General features: G+C 43.1%; 1 protein-coding gene across 11 annotated transcripts in view; it reads right to left on the minus strand.

Annotated features, from left to right (window-relative positions):
* DZIP1 (DAZ interacting zinc finger protein 1) overlaps positions 1–17744 on the minus strand; it is a 54726-nt gene that overhangs the window by 19214 nt on the left and 17768 nt on the right. For all 11 annotated transcript variants that reach the window (XM_032611138.1, XM_032611139.1, XM_032611145.1 and 8 more), the window contains 6 exons: positions 16783–16920; positions 15002–15064; positions 7045–7185; positions 6549–6597; positions 4757–4813; positions 2393–2449 (listed from right to left, as the gene is read on the minus strand). In XM_032611138.1, coding sequence (XP_032467029.1) covers positions 2393–2449; positions 4757–4813; positions 6549–6597; positions 7045–7185; positions 15002–15064; positions 16783–16920 — 505 coding nt within the window. The remainder of the gene's footprint in view (positions 1–2392; positions 2450–4756; positions 4814–6548; positions 6598–7044; positions 7186–15001; positions 15065–16782; positions 16921–17744) is intronic.

Genomic DNA, 17744 nt, shown 5'->3' on the forward strand with positions numbered 1-17744 from the left:
TGGAGCACAGGCTCCGGACGCGCAGCCTCAGCGGCCATGGCTCACGGGGCCAGCCGCTCCGCGGCATGTGGGATCTTCCCGGACCGGGGCACGAACACATGTCCATGTCCCCTGCATTGGCAGGCGGACTCTCAACCACTGTGCCACCAGGGAAGCCCCTCAAATCTCTTTTGCATACTCTATGCTCAGCCAAACAATTCGTCTGCACCAATAACTCACATCCAGTGCTTTCCTGCCACCTTTTGCTTCTACTTTTTGCTTTGTCTCCAGCTGAAAGGAGCGTGCCCCCTCCCTGGGGCAACCCATGTCTTATAACTGACGGCCTCAATCCAGGAAAATTCCAAAGTGCCCACCCCAGCTCTAAAGCTCCTGGTCAGACCTGCTGAGGCCTCCGCTGTAGCTGCATCTGGGATCAACATCCCTTTAACGCCCCACCCTACTTCTCTCACAGGTGTTGTCTGAGAGCACTGCCCAGACAGCACCCGCAAACCTCCAGCCCAGAGTCTGCGTCTCAGGGAACCCAACCTCAGCCGGTGAGTAATCATGAGATTTTTCATGGTAAAGGACCTCATCAAGCTTTGAGATAGAACAAAGGGAAAGACAGAGAGGAAGTTGGGCTAATTAATGCTGTGCGATACGTGACCAACCCTCCCTGTGCCCCTGCCCCCCAGCACCCGGGGAAGCTGCCACAGCTGGGGGTGGCCAGGCAGTGGGCCAAGCCTCCTCCTCCTCCTCCTCCTCTGCCCCTGCCCATTGAGATGCTCACAAATCAGCTTTGATCCCAATCCAAGGGCTGTGGGCCTCGTGCCAGGTCTGGCTGGCATTTAAAACGAGCATTTCAATCCCAACAGATGCCAGCAAGGGGGCATGGCTGATTCAGGCCAGGGTCCACACAGGACACAGTGCTCTAGACTGACAGATTTGTCAGGACCCTGGAATCAGCCCCAGAGAGCATTACATGTCTACTGTATGCGTCCTTTATCAGGTACCAAAAATATAAAACGAAGAAAATATGGCCCTCGTGTAATGCCAGATAGGAGGCTCACAAGAACAAGGTGGGAAACAAAAGAAACGAAAACACGTGTTGAGGTACAAAAAAAGAAGTAGCCAGCAATGCCTTGTAAAAATCAACCCTACTACTGAACAGCACAGGGAACTCTATTCAATACTCTGTAATGGAACTATATGGGAACAAGAATCTCAAAAAGAGTGAAAAAAAAATCAACCTTAAAAAAGGAGGCAACAGAGAGACTTTAGACCTGACATAAATAAAATGAATAGAGAATAATTGCCGGAGATAATTTTCTCATATCTTCAATATTAAAGAAGTTTCTACAGGTCAAACATACATTTTATCTCTGTTCCTGGTTCAAAGGAAAAAACCCTGCACGTTCTAAACACTTGTAAATAATAACATCCAATATGTGAAGAATTTATGCAGTACGTATTATAAACACATGCCAAAGGGAACCGATCCACCTGAAATGATCTTAGGAAAAAAATAAGGGGCAATAAACACTTTATGAGTCAGTCAGTGAGTAAAAACGATAATTACAAAAGGCCATGATATATGGAGCAAAATATTTATGAAAACAAAAAAGTCCAACTCGACTGACCATGGATTTAAGTCCTAACTAACAGGCTAAAAAGAAAAGTGGAATGAAGTAATCATTAGATTCCAGAAGCATTTGCAGGTAAGACAGGAAAAAGGTGGTCCCCCTCCCATCCTAATTCATTTAATATACAGCAGACCTTAGGAAAACAATATATGAAAAAGATACTATAAAAACTGTTAGCACCTTAGCTGTATAAAAATAAAACATGTCTATAAATATTCACCCTGTCTACTGGATAATGTTAGTGACAATTATCAGTCAGTGGCCTGGGCCAAGAACTGGATCCTGGTAGCAGTTTCATCCAGTGGTTCCTACTTTTTTCTTTTGGTTTCCATCACATGTCTTTTCTAGCTTTTTTTCCAACCAATCACTGAAACTGTTTGTTTAAAAAAGGTGACTTGCTGCCACATTGAAAGTTATAAAAACAGGCACATATGCCCTGTGGCATGTGCTGGTTGGCTGGTCTAGTAGAAAGTCATCCTCTTACCCAATACCTATGACTTTCCCCCAAATATCATAAATGATCCAAGTACTACCCAGAGTTAAAATCTGTACCTGTGAGCCCAGCAGTAGATACATTTTATACTTTGCGACGGGTGGGTATGATCAGTTCACAGTAACATTACATAGGGAGACTGCAGTTTCATGAACTGTTTTGCATTCACCAAAACGTTTTGTTTGCATAATTACCCCACACAGAAGCACTTTCAGTTAATAAGTTACCTAACTCAGGGTGGAAACTGTACATAAAACGCTGAGGCGTTGCTGAAACTTACCATGTGCCATTGTTAGACTTGACTTAGCATCCAAAGTCTGTGGGGCTGGGGCATTCACTGAAAAAGCATAAAAAGAAAAAGCTCACAGCATTCTGTAATTACAGCGTCAGCACCTGAACATGATGGTAACCAAATATTCGTCCAATTAGTCAAGATATATACAGACGATGAGGGACAAAAGACAAAGATATTACCGACTAACCTAAACCGATTTCTAAATAACAGCCTATTGAAATATCATTCACCCTCTTAAAATATACAATTCAGTGGGTTTTAACATAGTCAAAGAGGCAAACTATTATATATATAGGATGGATAAACAACAAGGTCGTACTGTATAGCACAGGGAACTAACTATATCCAATACCCTGTGATAATCCATAATGGAAAAGAATATGAAAAAGAATATCTATGTTTAACTGAGTAACTTTGTTGTACAGCAGAAATTAAACACAACATTGCAAGTCAACTATACTTCAATTAAATTAAAAAAAATACAGTCACGGAGCTGTACAGCCGTAACCACTATCTAATTCTTGAACATTCTCACCACATGTACACCTCCCAAAAATACCCGTATCTGTTAGCCCCATCTCTCCCTCCCCCCAGCCCCTGGCAATCACTGATCTACTTTCTGTCTCTATGGATTCGCCTATTCTGGTCCTTTCATAGAAATGGAATCATACAATTAAATATGTGGTCCTCTGTAATCGGCTTCTTTAACTTAGCATCATGTTTTCAAGGTTCATCCATGTTGTAGCATGTGTCAGCATCAGCATGTACTTTTATGGCCAAATAATGTTCCACTGTATGGACAACGTTTTATTTATCTTTTCATTAGTTGATGGACATTTGGGTTGTTTCCACTTTTTAGCTATTATGAATAATGCTGCTATGAATATTCATGTACAATAAACCAATTAAAAAGACTACCCCAATCACTGGGCTGGAAGACACCGTGAGAAGGCATTAATTCAGCCACAGCCTTCAGAGAGGAGTATACCTGATTCAAGTAAGACTGAACACCCTGTACTTCAAAATATCTCAGAAAATTAGATTCTACAGCCTCTCTTCCAATATTTGACAATTCCTATCTGAGGTTCCTCTCTCAACTATTTATTTATTTATCTATTAGTTTACTGACTCTTTCCCTAGCTTATTAGAATAGATCTTTAATTCTAATCCTATTCTAAAAAATACTGGCCACAAACTTCAGCTACCCTATAGGCATACAATTTTGTCTTTACAATGGCTAGTGTGAAAGTGTTCAACTCCTAACTATGGGTAAACTGCTAACAATTCTGGAAATACAGCCTTCAAACCCATTTACAACTTGCTAATCTAGATCCAGGTTTGGTAAACTACAGCCTGTGGGACATACCAGCCCGTACCTGTTTTTGTAAATAAAGTTTTATTGGAATACATTATTGTTCCAATATTGTGCTAAGTATAATTAAAATATAAACAATAATAATTGAGTGTCTTTTAAATTTCCATACTTCTCTGAAATGCTTCTGTTCTCCCCTCAGCTCTATTCCTGGCACTTAAACTACCCTCTCCTCCTGAGCACCTCTCAACCTCTTCAGCTTCCAGAATCAACATCAAGAGGCCTCAAGAAGCAGCTGAGCAGTTAAAACAATTAGCCCTTTCCAGTCAATTGTGCCAAATACCCAAACGCGCTCATTAATGTCCTTTCATCATCACAAGTCCTGGGCCCATATGAATGGTTGTTCAGTGCCCGGCCTCGGTGCAGGCCCTCTCCCCCGTTATTCAGGTCCTGTACGCATGCTTTCTTGAATGGAAACAAAAATATTTCAACTATTTATTATTAAGAAAACAATCTGTCCATTTTGAACTGTAGAGATTATGTGTTTTTGGATTCTGGCCAAATCCTGACAGCTCCGGAAGACAGCTGTGCTGAGCTGACTTCAAGCGAGTGACTGGTGGGACCATCGCGTCAAACCCTGCAGCACTGGGTCTCAGTGATGCCAAAATGTGGTGGCCACCACACACAGTCATGTGGTCACAGTGTTATGACCTTGGGAAATCCAAGAGTACAAACTGCAGCGCTGCTGAAGAGCTTTTAGTTGTTCCTTTATTAAGCGAATAAGGTTAACAGGTAAGGTAATAAGGTAATAGTAAGGTAACAGGTACGGCTAACCCAAATCACCACAAAATCACATGGATATTTACAATATTGGGTTGTAGAACTAGGTCAAATCTGGGAACCAAAATAGATCATTATATAATCTCCAAACACACTGATGTTCAAAGAAATGTCTCTAAAAATAGTAAGTAGAAGTTATGTATGGGTTTAGCACTTTAAAAATATCTTTAGAACCTGAGCCTATTATAGAAACTTACTAGGTACAGTTGGGGTAGTCGGCTTAGATTCAAAAGTTTGCCAGGTTAAAGGATTCCCTGAAATAACAAAAAAAAGTAAATTAATAACAAAAATCACACGCTATGGGTTATATTTTGCTAGCGCATATCCTAATATTTCCCCCCAAAAAAACCAATGAATTTTACCAACATATAGCGACTTACCAAAAAAAGATGTTTAACATACATCTTTTAAAGCTAACTTTTTTCTAAAATTATTTTTCAAATGTGTATGCTGTCTAAGGAATTACACTGTTATTCCTCACTACCTGAACTCTTACTATTCCAAGAGAAGTTATAGGGAACCACCACCCTTCCCAAACCTTTATCTCAAAACGAGGGAAACAAGTGTGTAGGTCAATGTACAGGCATACCTCATCTTATTGCACTTTATTGTATTTCGAAGATGCTGCATTTTTAACCAATTGAAGGTCTGTGGCAACTCTGCGTTGGCAGGTGATGGTTAGCATTTTTAGCAATACAGTATTTTTTAATTAATGTATTTGTATTTTTTTAGACATAATGCTATTGTATGCTTAATAGACTACAGTATAGTATAAACATAACTTTTATTATGCACTGGGAAACCAAAAAAATTTGTGTGACTCACTTAATTGTGATTATTGGCTTAATTGCAGTGGTCTGGAACTGAACCTGCAATATTTCCGAGATATGCCTGTATCTCCCATAGCCCCCAGAGACAGGGAGGAAACCCAGCTCATAACACCCATTATCAATCCCCAGTTGGCATCCCTCAAGGAAACAAAGATGCCTTAATAACCTGAGATGTACAGGAACCAAGACTGGGATCACTCGGAAGAAAACCAGGCAAAAGGCAAGCTTTACGCTGTATTGGGAGACCCTGCACTTCTGGCTCCCAGCCCCCCTTCTAGACTAGCTCTTGAACGATACGGAGATGGATGGCTATCACTGCTACCATCAGTAGGTTGTATATGCCCCCACTGTACTTAGAACAAACCCTTAACCCCAGCCTACCACAATGCAGAATCACGCAGCAAGCCTCTACAGCACTTTAGGATAATTAAGAGTTTAATATTAATAACGATAGCCAACACTCATGAGTGTTTAACAGGTGCTCTTTACACATGTTCTCCCATTTCATCCTTGTAACAAGCCTATGATGTAATTACTACTAATATTCCAGCTTTAGAGCTGAGGAAACCGGGGCAGAGGCTCACAAAGCTACATAGTGCCAGAGATGGGAGTTGAACCCAGTCTGCCCCCAGACTCTGTACTTTTAATCATAAGGCGTCTTATTGCACATCCATCCAGAGGTACAGTTACTAAGCATGTATTATGTGCATGACGATATTCTGATAAAAAGGATATGAGGGGCTTCCCTGGTGGCGCAGTGGCTGAGAGTCCGCCTGCCGATGCAGGGGACACGGGTTCGTGCCCCGGTCCGGGAGGATCCCACATGCCGCGGAGCGGCTGGGCCCGTGAGCCATGGCCGCTGAGCCTGCGCGTCCGGAGCCTGTGCTCCGCAACGGGAGAGGCCACAACAGTGAGAGGCCCGCGTACGGCAAAAAAAAAAAAAAAAAAAAAAAAAAAAAAAAAAAAAAAAAAAAAAGGATATGAGAGCATTCTATGACAATTTAGGTATTTAAAAGTCTTCAACTCTCTGGGTTGTGGTTAGCACCACTTAGCACATCTTAGCACTCACGAACCATCGCGGCCCAACATTCTTCTGAAGTCCAGCACACGGTTAGGGAGGCCCGCCTTGCCTCCAGCGCTGGGATCCTGGTCCACTTACCTCTGGGTTCACTGACACTGTTTAATGGTTTACTGGTAAACTCTTTAATCTGCAAAGAAGAATAGTCTTTCAGTGATCCATGTTTGAACTAGACAGGGACATACTGGATAATGGACAGATACTGTACTCAGTAAATGAACCTTTTCACTAAATCCTCCAAAGACACAGGACATGTGGACTTTAATGACATGGAGACAAATGTTTTATAAAAGCAGCATTTGGATTCAGCTGCTTCTTTTGGTAAGGAATTACCAAAAGAAATTTTAGCTACCTTCACATTTATTCTGAATTCTAACTGAATAAATCTGATTGCTCTATGGTATTTTAAAATACCTTTAAAAATGATTTTATTTACTTATACGAACAACCACAGGGAAAAAAATATTCTATCTTCTTTATCTTATCCATCTTACAAGTGCTCTAAAATAAAAACACATGTTCTTAGATAAACTGCACTGTTTACATAAAAATGGTGCCAATATATACTCCAAAATACCTGTTGTCTCTGAGTGATGATCAGCTCCTTCTGCTCCTGGAGCCTCTGCCCTAGCTCTTCTATCCTTTTCTTGTAGAATACATTACTTGCATTTAGATCATCTATCATTGAGGTTCGAAGTTTCTCTATATGTGACAGGAGCTGGAAAAACCAATGAAGAAAGGCATTCATCTGCAAACTGCATGTAAATTTCTTCTTTTGGCAGTTTGTATATACATGCCGTACCTTCTTGCTGGCCTATGTTATCTACACACTGAATAACTCTCTGATCACCGTGTATGAAGGCCCTGGCCATACAAGGGGCTTCATCTCTGTTCCCAGGGAGCTCATGGCCCAAGAAAGCCAACACTGATGATGTGAACAGTGGAGGGAACCTGAGCCGTTACATGAAATCACACAGGGACGAGCAAGGATAAGGACCAAGCCTTCTCCCTCAGAGCAGCTCCAACCCCACGCAGTACTGTTCTCACACATCCACATGCATCATCCCAGCTGGAAAGTGCACTCCCTGGGCCGGAGAGCCCACCTGAATTATTTTATACGCCTAGCAACTAGCATGGTCTCTGGCTCTTAGCAGGTTCTCAATAAATATTTACTGAGAAATGGGAGGTGGAGGGTGTTGGGGGTAGAGGAAAAGAGGAAGGGAGGGAGGGGGAGGGGGAAGGGGAAGGAAGGGAGGGAGGGGGAGGGGGAGGGGGAAGGGGAAGGGAGGGAGGGGGAGGGGGAAAGGGAAGGGGAGGGGGAAGGGAGGGAGGGGGGGGAGGGAGGAAACAGAAGGAAGAGAAGCAGAGAACAGATCCAAAGATGCACAGATTCATCTTTTGAGACTTAACCTCAGGGAAGATCAAATACTGGACAAGAATTCAAGAAGAATTTGTTTTCAATAATTTAAGGAAACATTCTTAAAACAACTTCGGAAGTTGCTTAAACAGAAGAGAAAATACCCTTGGTAAATGGCATAAAGGACATTCCAAGCCTACGGCCTGGAAACAGAGACAGGGATGTGCAGGTCAAATAAAGGGGGGTAACTGTGTCTGAGAGGAGCACAGAGAGTGCCTGGAGCAGCATTTCCTAATAGGCGAGGTTTTTTTTAACAGACACTCAACACGTGTAGAGCCTGCGTTAGGCATTTCATCTTGTTGAATCCACACCACAGCCTCATGGATCCAAGTTTTGACCTCGTTGTTCAAACGGGGAAACTCAAGTCTAGAGAGGTAAGCAGCTGACCCAAACACAGACAACTTGAGTGGGAAGAGCCCAGACTTGAACTTTCCTGTCTTCAAAGTCAACGTTTTCAAACTTAGTCTATGTCATGAAACGTATTAATGAATTGTACTTGCAGGCTTCCCTGGTGGTGCAGTGGTTGAGAATCCACCTGCCAATGCAGGGGACACGGGCTGGACCCCTGGTCCGGGAAGATCCCACATGCCGTGGAGCAACTAAGCCCGTGTGCCAAAACTACTGAGCTTGTGCTCTAGAGCCAGCGAGCCACAACTACTGAAGCCCATGCACCTAGACCCCGTGCTCCGCAACAAGAGAAGCCACCGCAGTGAGAAGCCCAGGCACCACATTGAAGGGTAGCCCCCACTCAGTGCAACTAGAGAAAGCCCACACGCAGTAACCAAGACCCAACACAGCCAAAAATAAATAAATTTTTTAAAAAAAGGGCTTCCCTGGTGGCGCAGTGGTTGAGAGTCTGCCTGCTGATGCAGGGGACACGGGTTCGTGCCCCGGTCCGGGAAGATCCCACATGCCGCGGAGCGGCTGGGCCCGTGAGCCATGGCCGCTGAGCCTGCACGTCCGGAGCCCGTGCTCTGCAACGGGAGAGGCCACAGCAGTGAGAGGCCCACGTACCACAAATAAAAAAAAGAGAGAGAAAGAAAGAAATCAAAAAGTAACAAAAATGTACCTATCAGAATGGCCAAAATCCAGAGCTTGCCAATATCAAATGTTGACAAGGGATGTGGAGCAGCAAGAACTCTCATCCATTGCTGGTGGGAATGCAGAGCGCTACAGCCGTGTGGAAGGCAGTCTGGCAGTTTCTTACAAAACTAAACATACTTTTACCAAATGCTCCAGCAACTGTACTCCTTGGCATTTACCCAAAGGAGCCAAAAACCTATGTCCACACGAAAACCGCACACGGATGTCTATAGCAGCTTTATTCATAATTGCCAAAACCTGGAAGCAACCAAGGTGTCCTTCAGCAGGTGAAGAGATAAATAAGCTGTGGTCCATACAAACAATGGAACGTTATTCAACATTATAAAGAAATGACCTACCGAACCATGAAAAGACTTGGAGGACGCTTAAATGCATACTGTTAAGTGAAAGAAGCCAATCTGAGAAGGCTGCATACTGTATGACTCCAACTATATGACATTCTGAAAAAGGCAAAATTATGGAGACAGTAAAAAGAATCAGGGGTTGAGGGGAGGGAGGGAGGGAGGGAGGGATGAACAGGCAGAGCACAGAGGAATTTTAGGTCAGTGTCCTGTATGAGACCATAATGATGGCTGCATGTCACTATACATTTGTCAAAATCCATAGAATGTACAACTCAAGAGGGAACCCTAATGTAAACTGTGGACTTTGGGGGATAATGACATGTCAGTGTAGGTTCATCAGTTGTAACCAATGTACCACTCTGGTGTAAGATGTTGATAATGGCGAAGGCTGTGCATACGGGGTGGGCAGGGGGTATTTGGGAACGCTGTGTATTTTCTCCTCAACGTTGCTGTGAACGTAAAATTACTCTAAAAATAATCCATTTACATTGTACAGAAAAACAATAAAATAACAACAAAAAGTTAATGCTCTCAATCCATACACTGCAGGGTCTTCCCTCTGAAGCGCTCTGTGCTCACATGAGGCCGGACAAACAATAGGTTGAACCAAGTTAAAAGGGTTTCCTGAGTAAGGACTAAAAAGAACCCTACATATCCCAGTAGATGCTAAGAATCTGCCCCCAGGAGGACACTGTCAGGAATCTTTCCCACATTTTTACAGACTACTGGAAGAGTACCCCCAAAAGCAGTTTGGGAAATCTGGAGTTGGAAAACAGAAGGAAAAGCCAATAAAAACGTACAGGGCTCTGGGTGGAGGCTGAGAATCAGCAATATGGGGACCAGGGCCCAAGCAGAAAGGGTACATAAGAAAAACTAAGGGATGGCATCATTTTGATACTGGAATTGAGAATTGACCAGAAAATGTGATAGTCTAAGAAAGAGATAGCCAGAAACTATTTCAAAAGGCCTGTGGCCCTGGAGCCCCTTTCTTGTGACCTTCTACCATTTCAAGTTTTGCACTTTTTCTCTACCAGCCACATTACTCCATCCTCCTCTCCTTCCACTGCGTGACCATTCTACAACCTCCCAAGCTCTAAGAGTCTTCTGTTGGGTGGAAAAGGGCATGCCATCATTTATCTGTGGTTCCCTTTGAACTCCTACCAATGTTATTTAAAAACAAAACCAAAAAAAGACTGCCAAGAATCTAGGTAAAGCAATAAAAAGTTGGCAAACGCAACTTCCCTTAAACAGAGAAATACAATATGTGCATTGTAGGAACAGGAGGCACCAATCATGTGGAATAATTAATAGTTTGGTCTCAGGCACAGATTACTAAACCTTATTGAAACTGCCTCTCTGTTAGGGTTTAAGAGAAATGAAGGAAGAAGCAAGCAGCTTCTGAACAAGCAAAACCAACAGACAAGGGAGCAGCGTAGCCTGGCGGTGGCACAAAAACTCCACGCTCCCAGCACGTGGGGTGAGGCGCCTCACTCACAAGCAGGTCAGGCCTCTCCTTCCTCCAAACCACTGGCAGTCGGTCTTCCTCTCTATCACCACCCACAGTGGCCAAGTGTAAACCTCTACAACTTATACTGTACACTGTATTCCAGCCAGAAGGTGACTTACATTCCCACAAGAGGCTTAAAGGAACGAGGACTAAAATCACCCCCTATTAATAAGGAAGCCTGAATTCTGTCCCTAAACCCCAATGCTCTAAAAACACCCTGAAGAATAAAAATAGAACTTCAAACTGTAAGAGCCGTGGTTCAAACCATGGATCCAAAGCACAATCGTCAGGGGTTTGCTGGTGTTCTTACTGTTGTTTCCAAACTCTGCATGTCCCAGACTTACCTACTGAATCAGGCCTTCAGTGGGGAGAGCTGGACACCTGTATTTTGGAAGAGCCTCGGGTCTTTCTGAAGGATGCCCCTGGTTAGGAACTACTGCCTTAGAGCACCTCGAAGGAAAGATTCAACGTTCTTACAGAAAAGCAACTCCTCTAAGTTGTCACTGGCCATTCCCCTCCTCACCTGGCTAAGTGCCTAAAGCATGAAAGGTGAGTAAGGCAGCGAGGCAGACAAGCAGGCCCTGAGGTTAAGAGGACCTGCTTCAAATATCACGTCACACCGACACACAGCTATTTCCACCCTGTTCTTCTGAACTGTACAGTCAGTTCAGAAGAACATCCCCATCCACACACAAAAAGGCTGTGTGACCCCCTTGTTGGCCACCTATCGACCTTCTGCATTAATTCAGCAAATATTTAATAAGCACCAACCACATTTTAGACACGTTATCGGATGCTGAGAATACAACGGAGGAGTAAACAGAGCCCTTCCCTCACAGGGCTAGTGATCTGGTTGAAGAGACAGACAATAAACAAGTAAACAAACTATTTAAAACAGTGTTGAGAGCTACACTTGTGAAGCGCTGAGGATAATAACGGGGGGCGGGGACCACCTCCCTGGATGGAGTGGTCTCGGGGTGACGTCAGGTCTCTTGAAGGAGGAGAATGAAGGCAGGAGAGATGCTCTCCTACTAGCCTTGAAGACGTCACAGCCAGCCTGTGAATGGCGGAGCCGGGGGTCTCACTCCTACGGCTAACCGTAAGGAACTGCACATCACCAATCACCTGAACGGGCTTGGGAGGGGCCCCGGAGCCCCAGATGAGACCACAGCGCAGCTGACACCTTGAATGCAGCTTGTGAGATCCCGAGCAGACAACCCAGCCAAGCCGTGCCTGGACTCCTATCCCATGGAAACTGTGAGATAATAAATCTGTGGTAATTTGCTACACAGCAGAGAAAACCAAATCAGAGGGGAAGGAGACAGCCACATAAAGAACAAGTGGAAACAGTATGGAGGTTCCTTAAAAAACTAAAAATAGAATTACCATATGATCCAGCAATCCCACCACTGGGCATATACCCTGAGAAAACCATACTTCAAAAAGATACATGCACCCCAATGTTCATTGCAGCACTATTTACAATAGCCAGGTCATGGAAGCAACCTAAATGCCCATCAACAGATGAAAGGATAAAGAAGATATGGTACATATATACAATGGAATATTACTCAGCCATAAACAGGAACGAAACTGGGTCATTTGTAGAGATGTGGATGGACCTAGAGACTGTCATACAGATTGAAGTAAGTCAGAAAGAGAAAAAGAAATATCATATATTAATGCATATATGTGGCATCTAGAAAAAATGGTACAGATGAACTGGTTTGCAGGGCAGAAATTGAGACACAGATGTAGAGAATAAACGTATGGACACCAAGCGGGGAAAGTGGCGGTGGGGTGGTGGGGGTGGTGGTGTGATGAATTGGGCGATTGGGATTGACATGTACACACTGATGTGTATAAAATTGATGACTAATAAGAACCTGCTGTATAAAAAAAAAATTCAATTCAATTCAAAAAAAATTAAATTCAAAAAAAAAAAGTGGAAGGACCTCCCAGCAGTGAAAACCATGTGTAAAAGGAGAAAAAGGCCACACGTTCTACAAATTACCAGAAGGCCACCGTAGCTAAAAAGAGTCGGTTCAGAGAGAGGTTCAGGATGAGGCCACAGTGGTGGCCGACAGCCAGATTATTTCGGCTGCTCTGCAGAGAGCAGATTACACGAGCAAAAGGTTGGAATTGGGAAGCCAGTTACTGGGCCCTCTTGGAAATGGTGGGAGCTCAGCAGAGGATGGAAGCAACAGAAATGTCCAGAAGAACATGGATATGAGATACTCGGCAGGACCTGCCAATAGCCTGGAACTGGGGGCTGAGGGAGTGCATCTGAGTGGACTAGGGTGCCATCAGCCAAAAGCAAGACACCTCTGGGAACAAATCCAAGAACTTCACTTTAGACATGTTACATGTAAGAAGCAGTGGAGATGTCCAGTACAGAGCTGGCTACTTCGTCTGGAGCTCAGAAGGGTGGCTTAGACTAGAGAAAGAAACATGGGCGTTATATCTACACACATCCCAGACACTACTCCCCTTTAACAAGCTCTCTGTCTAATTCCTGGAGCACCAGAACTATGAGAAATACATTTCTGTTGTTTATAAGCCACCCAGTCTAGGTTGTTTGCCCAAAAGGGGATACAAAGTGGGCTACAAAACACATACAGTTTAAAGTGAAAAAATCAACAGATGTTTTCCTGTCTTAAAATCTCAAATAAATCTACTTTACATTTTTTACACTATTGTAAAAGCTTTTTTTTTTTTTTTTTTTGTGGTACGCGGGCCTCTCACTGTTGTAGCCTCTCTCCCATTGCGGAGCACAGGCTCCGGACACGCAGGCTCAGCGGCCATGGCTCACGGGCCCAGCCCTCGCGGCATGTGGGATCTTCCCGAACCGGGGCACGAACCTGTGTCCCCTGCATCGGCAGGCGGACTCTCAACCACTGCGCCACCAGGGAAGCCCTGTAAAAAGCATTTTAACACTTAAATTTCTGATGTACTCAGCGGAAAAGGAATAGGTGTTACAATTCATTTTTGTTTTCATTAAAATGACTTTAATGTGAACAATCCTTCTTTTTATAGGCAGACCTCAGAGATACTGTGTGTTCAGTTCCAGATCACAGCAGTAAAGCAAATCACGTGAATTTTTTGGTTTCCTAGTGCATACAAAAGTTATGTTTACACTACACTGTGGTCTATTAAGTGTGCAATAGCGTTATGTCTTAAAATAAACAATGTGTATGTCTTAATTTAAAATACTTTATTGCAGGCTTCCCTGGTGGCTCAGTAGTTAAGAATCCACCTGCCAATGCAGGGGACACGGGTTTGAGCCCTGGTCCGGGAAGATCCCACATGTCACGGAGCAACTAAGCCCACGCACCACAACTACTGAGCCTACACGCTAGAGCCCGCGAGCCACAACTACTGAGCCCGTGTGCCACAACTACTGAAGCCCATGTGCCTAGAGCCGGTGCTCAACAAGAGAAGCCACCGCAATGAGAAGCCTGCACACCGCAACAAAGAGTAGCCCCTGCTCACCGCAACCAGAGAAAAGCCCACGCGCAGCAACGAAGATCCAACACAGCCAAAAATAAAATAAATAAAAATTAAAAAAAAAAACTTTATTGCTAAAAAATGCATCATCTGACAATGCAGGGTTGCCACAAACCTTCAATTTGTAAAAAACGCAATTATCTGCAAAGTGCAATAAAACAAGGTATGCCTGTATTCAAAACTTATTTAGACTGCCACTCTGTATTGTTTAAAAATTAGAAACATGTATTCAACAATGGAGAAATGATTAAATAACTGATGATACAGCCATAAGATCATCATGGAGCCATTAAAAAAATCATGCTTATGAATAATATTTTAAAACATAGGAAACTGTTTATGATATATTAAATGAAAAATGTATAAAGTTATAGATATAAAGCAAAATTCAAAATCTGTGAGACATATTATATGCATGGGTTTCTATACTTATAGAAACGCAACATTTACAGCATAGGAAAAAGACTGAAAGAAATTATAACAAAGCAGTAACACTGGTTATCTATGGTATTGGAATGATGAGTAATTTTAATTTCTGTTATATATTTCTCCACAAATGTCTTAAGTGGATAAATATTTCCTTTATTATAGGGAAAAGCAAATATTCTTTTCAGAAAGACCCACTTTTTATAGGTCGTTGGTTTCTTAATCTTACCCGGCTCTTCTCTTTCTTGTGTTCTTGATGAAGAGCCTGAACTCGAGCTGTCCACTTGCTTTCCTACAAAATTAGTAAAACAAGAGTAATTTAGTGTAACTGTAACAATGACATCTACTCAAAACGGAAGCTTCCTTTTTAGTGAGTACCTATGAAACCCAACCATCTATTTGGTAAAATTTTAGCAGGCATTTAAAAAAGTAAATAAATACAGTCAAAAATGTTTAAACACACTTGCACTTGGTTTTAATCTTATACTCTGAGGCAAGGTTCAGCAAACATTTTCTGTTAAGGGGCTAACAGAAAATGTATTAGCCTCTGGGGGCCAGATGACTCAGTCACTACTACTAGAAGTAGGAGAAAAGCCGTAAGTAATATGTAAATGAACAGTCAGAAACGGTCCATAATAGTATGGCTGTGTTCCAATAAAACTTAATTAAAAAAAACAGGTGCTAGCTTGTTAACCTCAGAAGCTAAAAGGAAACATCAAGGTTTCTGGGTCCATAGGTTCTGAACTGATAGAGCTCACAGGAAGGAGACAAAAGAAATTTAGGTGGGACCTGAGGATTTCATAACTGGGTCCTTCAACTAGTGAGACAGCAGCCTGCTGGGAGCAAATGCCAACAGTTCAGTTCAGGACCCAATTCCTGGTCCCCTACCGCATACCAGGCACCTCGCTGGGCAGCCGCTGGCAGGCTGGGAGAGAACTAAGAGACAGGCCCTGCTTGCCCTGCCCGGAAGAACAGTGGACATACAATGGAGGATTCCCACATAATGTGCACGTGATCAGGTCCAGCTTGGAGGACTGTGGCAGTGCAATAACCCAGAACTCCTGGAGGACTCTCCAGAAGAGATGCCATCCCAGCTGAATAAGTGTCAGGGCCTGAAAACTGGAAGGTGCATAAAAAAGAAAGCTGAAAAAGCAAAATCAGATTGCCTCGTCCCGGGAACCAGGAGCTCTTTGGGGCTACTGGGGCGTCAAGGTAAAGGCAAGAAATGGTGGGAGATGGCAGGACCAGATGCCCAGGGACTCTGAATGCTGGTTAAGGGTCCTAGACTTTGTTCTGTGAAAGATGGGGAGCCATTGAAGGATTTTAGACAGGATGGTGACATGATCACCCTGGCTATAACACGAAAGGTAGATTGAGGGGAGAGAGGCAAGACAAGAAGCAGTGGCAGTAGTCCATGTTCAAAAACACATTTACCTTTTAAAATGACATAATATTGCTTTCTGAAAAAATCCTGAATTCATAAGCTTTAATCTCTATGTTTCCTGGCTAAAAAAAAGAAAAGTTCCCCTAAATCAGTGTGACCAAAACAGCCAGGATGAAGGCTGTACTGATTACTGAGGTTCACTTCCAAATGACTGTAATTTATTTGATAAGTGTAAAAGACCACCAGTTTGCCAAGGCGGCCATATATTTAAGCTCTAAAATGTCAGGGCTTCAATATGCCTTTCTATGCCTTTTGAAAGTGGGTCTACATCTGAATGAAACATGAAAAATAACTACTAAGGTAATATGAACCAATTCAAATAGGTATTAGTCAAGGAAAAACTAAACAACTTTGCCAACTGTTCTGTATCCACATCTATTAGTCAATCAGTAAGTATCGAATGAACACCTATTCTGAATTACACATGTGTTAGGAGATAAGGAAAAAAGAATTAGTCACCTTCATTGTCACTGAAAGAGGCACTTTTTTGTAGATGGTGCTTGCTGTAAATTACCTCACCGAGAAAGATCAGGCCTCTACTGAAGTAGTCACCCACTTTTACATACCTGACTGTCAAGAAGTTGCATCACATTTTGGAAATCCTGGGGATGCTGAGGACGTTCTTCTTTAAGCTCATGTGCATCTTTTAATGTGCCTATGTTACACTTGATCTGCATATTGGACTTCTGGATTTCTGACAATTGCTATAAAATAAAATTCAGAATCACTGGTACAGATGTTCACACTTTTATACGACTGACAGAGAGAACAAAATTGGGGAGCACCTGACTATCCTCCTGGACGTTCACCGTGCTTCTCCTGCTTCTCATTCCCAGTGGTTTTCCCGTTTCATTACCTCCAACAAAAGAACGTGCACTGGGAGAGAAAGGGAAAGGAAAACCTAAACTTTCTAATCTTAGATAATCGATCTTTAAAACTTTAATGGGCAGGCAACAGTGCCAGAAACAGAGGAACTGGGTGCAGCTGATTCTCAGGATGATTTAGTGAGGAGGCCAGCATCTTCCAGGGACCACTAGGGACATAAGGTTTTAATGTTACCCTTTGCTTGTAGGTTATTCCCAAAGTTACTGGCAGTAAATACCCTCAGAAGGTAATATGTTAACTTCAAAAACAAAAGGATGGGGGAGCACTGTCCCCTACTGCTTAAGTCTGGGCTGCACAAGGTGACTTCCTTCCAAAGAGCACAGTATGGAATGGGGGGCAGTGGGGTGGGGAGAAACCTGACAAATACTACCTCAGCCAGGTGATCAAGGTCAACACCAACACTCATAAACCATGTAGACGGTATGTACCCTTGAAATGACGTGATGAAAATGGTACTTTATCTCTGAGGACTTCTTCCTCAAAACCCATAAACCCTGTCTAACCATGAGATGAATATCAGGTAAATTCCAACAGAGGGGCATCCTACAATATACCTGAAAAGTACACCTTAAAACTGTCAAGGTCATCAAAAACAAGCCTGAGCCTAGAGAAACAAGACAACTAAATGTACTTAGGTATCCTG

This window comes from Phocoena sinus, chromosome 18, assembly GCF_008692025.1.
Source record: "Phocoena sinus isolate mPhoSin1 chromosome 18, mPhoSin1.pri, whole genome shotgun sequence".
Taxonomy (NCBI): Eukaryota; Metazoa; Chordata; class Mammalia; order Artiodactyla; family Phocoenidae; genus Phocoena; species Phocoena sinus.